This window comes from Gossypium arboreum, chromosome 1, assembly GCF_025698485.1.
Source record: "Gossypium arboreum isolate Shixiya-1 chromosome 1, ASM2569848v2, whole genome shotgun sequence".
In the NCBI taxonomy this organism is placed as follows: Eukaryota; Viridiplantae; Streptophyta; class Magnoliopsida; order Malvales; family Malvaceae; genus Gossypium; species Gossypium arboreum.
The window spans coordinates 102,133,421-102,140,547 of record NC_069070.1 but is presented as its reverse complement, the minus strand read 5'-3'; the positions used below and the strand labels follow the sequence as shown (position 1 = coordinate 102,140,547).

The window sequence follows — 7,127 nt, the reverse complement described above, 5'->3', positions numbered from 1 at the left end:
TTAAAAGTTATGAGACAATGTTCTATTTTTCTTTAATTTTTTTAATTTTGAATTTAGCTACATAAGATTTGGCATGTGATTTAATGGTTAAATTAACGCTTTTAATAATGAAAGGATTTAATTGATATAATATCAATAGTTTAGGGATGTAATTAGAATATTTTGAAGTTTGGCGACCAAATTGAAATGAGGGTCATAGTTTGAGGATTCTAGTGCAATTAACTCTTATTATTTACAAATTGAGTCCCTAATGTTTAACCATTTTTTTTACTTTGACCCTATTTTTTTTATCACGTTAGCCGTCAACCTTCAAAATTTAAGGTGGGTTTGGATGAGTGATTGGGTGCAGTGTAGTCCATTTAGTTTACTTTTTGTCTCACTCTACAACATCTAATTTCACCGTTACCGTTGTTTTTACACCAACAATAAGTAAATGCACTGCCCATCCAAACTCACCCTTTAAATCACTTTCTTTAGGACAAAAAAGCTGACTAAACTGTTAAAATTTTAATGACATTAATGTAACACTTTATGTGACGGTCTATGTGTACTTCGCTGCTATTATGAATAATTTTTTTTTCTAAAAGACATTGTGAACTTTTTTGAAAATTGTTAAAATTTTAAATATTTTTAATTTTTTGAATTTTTACGAATTATATAAATTTTCAATATAATTAAAATTTTAATGATTGAATTATGAGAAAATAAATTGACTAAATTTTGAAAAATGGTTATCCAAAGTAACGAAAGAAATAAGATGAAATTTATTATTACAACTTTTAACTTTGGGGGGTGAACTAAAAGCTTCAAATATGGGAAACGTGCAAGGAGAAGGGAAAACAATCTAATACATGGGAGACGTTTTGTCTTATTGAGAAGCATCACATGGATTTGACGTGAATGCATTTTTATTTTCCTGACACCATCCTCTTAATTTCCTTTTCCTAAAATTCAGAAACCATACCCAATATTTTTCTTTCTTTTCGACATCCACCCTAAATTAAGGGTTACATTTCTTTTGGTAATAGTGGTGTGAGATAAATAATTCTACCGTATTGCAGTCATCGCCTATCTAAAGAAGACTTAAGAGTGATTATTTGTATTCTCAAAATCCAAATAATTGGGAGAGTGAAAGAGGGAGAAGATGGTGATTCTTCTTCTTCTTCCAAACCCCACAACCACGAAATTGTCCAGCAGTGTAGTACTAAGAAACAATGATAAAGAGGCGAGTAAATTAGAAAGCAGATATTAAATTTAAAAGAGAATGGGGTGGGATCCAACCTGCGGGTGGTTGAAAGAATGAATCAGGGCCGTGTCGTCCTTATTGCAAAACGCGTAGCCCCAGTCCCATAAAAAAATAAAATAAAATAAAAGAGTGTGATATCAGTGTCAAATGGCGTAAGAAAGGGAGGGGATGGAGGGCAGAAGGGGGAAAGCAAGGGAGCCAGGCAGGCAGGCAGCGAGAGGGGCCACCCACGCAAGGAGAGGAAAGGCAGGCACTAGGATTTAAATGTGGAAAGCGACCTGCTACAATCATGCACTTCATATGTTCCACTGCTTCTTTTCATTCATATTTCCATCTAATTTCAAAACACTTAGAAATCACGCCAAATAATAAATAAGGGGATAATTAAATATTTATTGTAAAAAGATGATTTAATTTTATAAAAGTAGGAAACAAAAAGGCAACCTCATTATTGTTTGCCGCTAAATCTGGCCCTTAATTTCTCGCTATCTCACAAACACTAAATTTGGCACATGATTACAAAAACACAACTTCCTCACTTTTACCCTTCCCCCTTCTTCCCTTCTCTGTTGTTGTAATTTTCTTGTTCCAATCCACTTCCATTATTACCATTTTTGTTTGCTTTCCTTCCTTTTAATTATTTTCTTCGTCATTTGCCAGTTAATTTTTTTTTATTTTTTTTAAATTATTGGCTGAATTTTCGTTGTTTGGCACGTTTTCATACAGAGATTTCTCTGTTTATTGCGCTGCGTTTTGTTGATTAGAAATTCGAAAAGCATTAAGGCTGCGCCAGTGCTGGTCTTTTGTTTGGAGTGAAGAGAAGAGAAGAGAAGGGAAGAGAAGAGCGAGTGTTTTTGCTTTCTTTTAGATGCGGAAAGGTGGATTTGGTTTAAGGAAAGAAGCGATGGGAGATTTTGGTTAATGAATTCTAAGCAGGTTTGTTTTGAGAGTGTTCAAAGTTCAAATTGGGTTGTTTAATTGCACTGAAAGAGGATGAGTTGTTTTCCTTGCTTAAATCCTCGTTCTAAAGATGTAAGGATCGACATTGACAATGGAAGTCGAACTAATTCTCGCCATTCTGCTGATTCCTCAGGTCCATTTTTCTTTCCCCCGCTTCTCTCTTGGTGTTTTTTTTTCTGTGTGTGTGGCGCATAATTTGCTTATTTGTTCTTATTTTTGGTAACCAGTTTCCGGCGCTACGAAAAGAAAAGCAAGTCTAGACGGTAATGCTAAGGGTTTTCATACCCAATTCCACTTGGAAACTTTTTTTCTTCACAGCGGATTTGATTATTAATTTTTTTTTTAATTTGGTAAACAGAGCATAAGAAAGGAAGTGATCAAGGAAAAGGCTCCAAAGGCAGTGGGGCACGTAGTTTCACATTCCGAGACTTGGCAACTGCAACCAGGAATTTCAGAGAAACCAATTTGCTTGGTGAAGGAGGATTTGGAAGAGTTTTTAAAGGTCGATTGGAAACTAGGGAGGTAATTTGTTGCTTTTCACTTTTCCTTATCATCATTTTGCCTTTCTGGTTTAAATTGTATAACTTTCAAATTTATGTATCTCTTTGGCATATTCCCAGAATCTGCTGTCTATTTACTTATTGTGTAACTTTTTGAAATTTGAATTGGATCATTTATTGTCTGTAACCAACCAGATTGTTGCAGTGAAACAACTTAATCATGACGGTCTTCAGGGCTATCAGGAATTCATTGTTGAGGTTCTTATGCTCAGCCTGTTACACCATGTTAATCTGGTCACCTTGATTGGCTATTGCACTGCTGGAGATCAGAGGCTCTTGGTTTATGAATACATGCCAATGGGCAGTTTGGAAGATCATCTTTTTGGTAATATATATTTACTGCAGATTTCTGTTGAATATGGAATCCATTTACTTGCCACATTATCTACTGTTTCTTGTTACCTTTCTTAGTGTCCCTTCTTAGGATTGTAAACCTTTTGCTTTACTTTATATCCTTAGTGTGTGGTTTACTTTAATTAATCCAGAGTTCTAGTCTTTATGTAAGGTTTTTGCTGTTGATCTTGGGGCTATGTCAGGAGAAATTCAATTTTCAAATCAACTAATAATGATTGTTCTGCTGAATTTTTCTTTAAGTTCTGGGCATTAGGTGTAAAGCTGCCATAATTTGCACGAACGGACAACCAATTTTGAAAATCCATCTTGAAGCAAGAATGTATAACATCTAATGCTGGTAGAATAGCCTTAGAAATTTGTGCTTTGCATGGCTGTGCATCACGCAATAATATTTAAGGAGCAGATAATGGAGTCCTTTTGCTTGTTGGACTGTTCATATTCGCTATTGAATATGCCTAGCACTTGGGAATGCAAATATTTACATGTTGGCACCAAATGTGATGCGTTTTACCTAGTTTTATGCTATTGTCTTCCCACTTGGATGTTTGGTCATGTTGCCACTTTATTTATAAGATTTCATGTAGTTTTAATCAGACCATTCTCATATGTAAAGGGACTGTTTCAGATGGTGGTGTGTAGGGATGGCAAAACACGAACCGCCCCATGGATTCTGAGCTGATCCGCTTGGGATGGAGTGGATTTTTTTGCCTGAAAAGTGGATGCGGGGCAGGGTGGATTTTTTTTTGGATAGTGGGTATGGAGCGGTTTTTGTAATTGTCTGCCCCGCTCAACCATATTAAATTACCATTTTATCCTTGTATATATAAACTATTAAAAGGATATAAATATAATAATGTAATATAGAAAAAAATAATATATTTTATGTTTAAATATATTTTTTAAAGGATTATGTTTAAATATTTATTTGATTTTAAAAAGATTGAGGGCTGGGGTGGGCCAGGGATGGATGTATTCAACACCCATGGAGGTGGTAGTGGTTTTTAATATTATATATCCATAGTTGAGCAGGGGCAAGTGGTGGAGCAGAGCATGACAATTATGGATTGGTAGTGGATTTAGCATTATCCGCCCTGTTCCATTGCCATCCCTAGTTGTGTGTGAAAACAAATAATCGTTCTTCTGAATGTTACAACTTTTCCTCATATCTCAAGTGCCACTGGTTATATTTTTTTTCCAGATCTAGAACCCGGACAAGAGCCTTTGAGTTGGAATAATCGTATAAAGATAGCTGTTGGTGCTGCACGAGGAATTGAATATCTACATTGCAAGGCCAATCCACCTGTCATTTATCGTGACTTGAAATCTGCAAATATTTTGCTGGATAATGATTTCAACCCTAAACTCTCAGATTTTGGCTTGGCAAAATTGGGACCTGTGGGTGACAATACTCATGTTTCAACCCGGGTGATGGGAACATATGGATATTGTGCCCCAGAGTATGCCATGAGTGGCAAATTAACTCTTAAATCTGACATATATTCTTTTGGTGTGGTGCTATTGGAGTTGATAACTGGACGGAAGGCAATAGATACTAGTAAGAAGCATGGAGAGCAGAATTTGGTTTCATGGGTAAGTTAGCCTTTGTTTATTTATTATCTTTTTTGTTTTTGTGTGTGTGTATGTGTGGCTTGATCTGGTTTGATTCCTTTCCAATCTTTTTTACGTCCTCCACTTCTAGTGGCTATATTTCATATATATGTTATTTCTCTAACGCCGTCCCTTGCAACGCTTTGCTTGGCTAGTTGTTATGTTTTCTCTTTGCTAAACATGTTTACTGGTACAAAGTGTGATTTTATTGCGTCTTTTACGCCTTTAATCTGAACTTGTTGCTATAGTTCTTTTTAAACCCATAGAATATCTTTAGTTTTTAATAAGTAACAATTAATAGTGGAATTATATTCCATTACTAGATTCTGATGTCCTTATTTCTTATTTATTTGTTTATGTATTCTTTTCTTGTGTTGCAGTCCCGTCCGTACTTAAAAGATCAGAAGAAGTTTAGCCTACTGGTTGATCCTCTAATTCGAGGATGTTATCCTCACCGTTGCTTGAACTATGCAATTGCAATTACAGCTATGTGTCTCAATGAAGAAGCCAACTTTCGCCCACTTATTGGTGATATTGTGGTTGCACTTGAATATTTGGCTTCTCAGAGTCAGAATTGGAGCCCTGAATCACGTAATGTTGAGGTCTGCAATGCTTCACAGTCCTCACCGATGCGATCAGAGAAAGGGACCCCTCATCAATCAAATTCCAGAAGGGGTTGATGTTATTCAATAAGAGCTATCAAGAAACTTCGATAAAGTAAGCTGCAACTCATACTTAATTGCGGACTTTAGCATAGTTCAGAATGATCTCTTCTTTTTCATTACCACAGTAAACAGCTGGTTTTGACTGCTTTATTCAAACAAAAGAATACTAATAGAATGAGCATTTTGACTGATGTGGATTTTTCCTATAAATTGATATTAGGTTGTTACCTCATCAAGCATGGAAGGAGGACTCAGTCAAACTCAACATGCATTGACAAGTGAGTACATAAGTGGGTATATGTATATGTGTATTTGGGTAATTGAAGGACTGGCATTTCTTTAGTGAAAATATGGTTATTGCATTGTGTGGGAAGCAACATCAACGGTTGTCAGCTTTGTTTTGAACACTCTCATTTTATGGAAAAGTTTTCTCTGTACGGATATGAGCTCTGTTTTGCTTCCATTGACTTCCTTTCTTTTTTTTTTTTTTGTAAATGGAAAAGTTATATAGATAGACATAAACATTTAGTATTTAATATACATACAGTTGGGGGGGCAATATATGCAGTTCTCACATTAAAACTAGATCAGTCTTTGGCTTGTTATTGCACCCCACATAGTTTGGAGTTTAGCGATTAAGATTCTGATGGAAGCAGGGCAACATAAATTTTGGTCACATGGATGATGTATGGATATTTGTCTTTCATCCTTGTGGGAATGTAGCATTGTCAAATCATCTGCCCAGGGAATAACTCTTCGTCCCATTCTTGTTTCTGGTAAAAAATATATTACGATTCATATGGTACTGAAGCAGCAAGTTTTTCATGAAAATATAATAATCATAGTTCTCATCTTCATTAGTTGTCCTGCATTGTTCCTTTTGTACCTTAAAATCCTAAACTTGTAAAAAACAATAACAAGGGTTTATATTCCTAATGCACAATTTGATTGTTATTTACTTTTTAAAATTCGATGTATTTTTATAGTTCAATAAATATTATAATTTTTTTATTTTTTTAAATGTAAAAAAAAATATAATTATAAAAACTAGGTTAAAATATGTCATAAATCCCTTTACTCTTTAAAAATTTAGAATTTAGTCCATATAAATTTTATTTCCATGAATTTAGTTTCTCTATATTTTGGATTTTAAAATTCAGTCTAATTGTTGACACTGTTAAAATTTTTCTTGAATTCAAGTTTAAATGACTACTAAGTAAAAAAAAATTATTTTAAGATGTCAAATAGGCAAATTTAACAAAAAAAACAGTATTAATAGTTGAACTTGAATTTAAAAAAAATAAATTTTAAAAATGAAAGTATAGAAATTAAATTTTAAATTAAAAAAAACAATTTATGCCATATTTTAACCTAAAACTAATTCTAAAACTTAACCTCATGACTGAGAATACACATTTCGAAATATAAAAACAATAAAAATATCAAATTGTAGAAGAAAAACTAAATCTATAAATAAAAGAACTTATATAAATAATAGAATTTAACGTTTATTTATTTTCTTATTGCTTTTACAAATTGAAGGCTTATTGTGAATGATAATTTTTACAAACCCTGGGTTGTCCATGATTTAATTTTAAGAGGTTTATGTTATAGGCCCTTGTATAATTAAATAATTAGGGTCCGCTAATTATATATTTTTATGTGTGATACATGAAACAATCTAATTGATTTCTCATCGGTTTTAATTACATTTCGGTTGTATTAATTGATGTG

General features: G+C 33.7%; 1 protein-coding gene across 1 annotated transcript; it reads left to right on the top strand.

Moving 5' to 3' along the window:
* The first annotated feature begins 1,583 nt into the window (after positions 1-1,583).
* On the top strand, positions 1,584-5,915 carry LOC108483571 (probable serine/threonine-protein kinase PBL21). The gene is made up of 8 exons (XM_017787036.2): positions 1,584-1,820; positions 1,973-2,339; positions 2,434-2,469; positions 2,565-2,728; positions 2,902-3,091; positions 4,319-4,710; positions 5,109-5,445; positions 5,614-5,915. Exons 2-7 carry the CDS (start codon positions 2,240-2,242, stop codon positions 5,406-5,408), a joined length of 1,182 nt encoding a protein of 393 aa, XP_017642525.1. The 5' UTR covers positions 1,584-1,820; positions 1,973-2,239; the 3' UTR covers positions 5,409-5,445; positions 5,614-5,915.
* Positions 5,916-7,127: the final 1,212 nt, after the last annotated feature.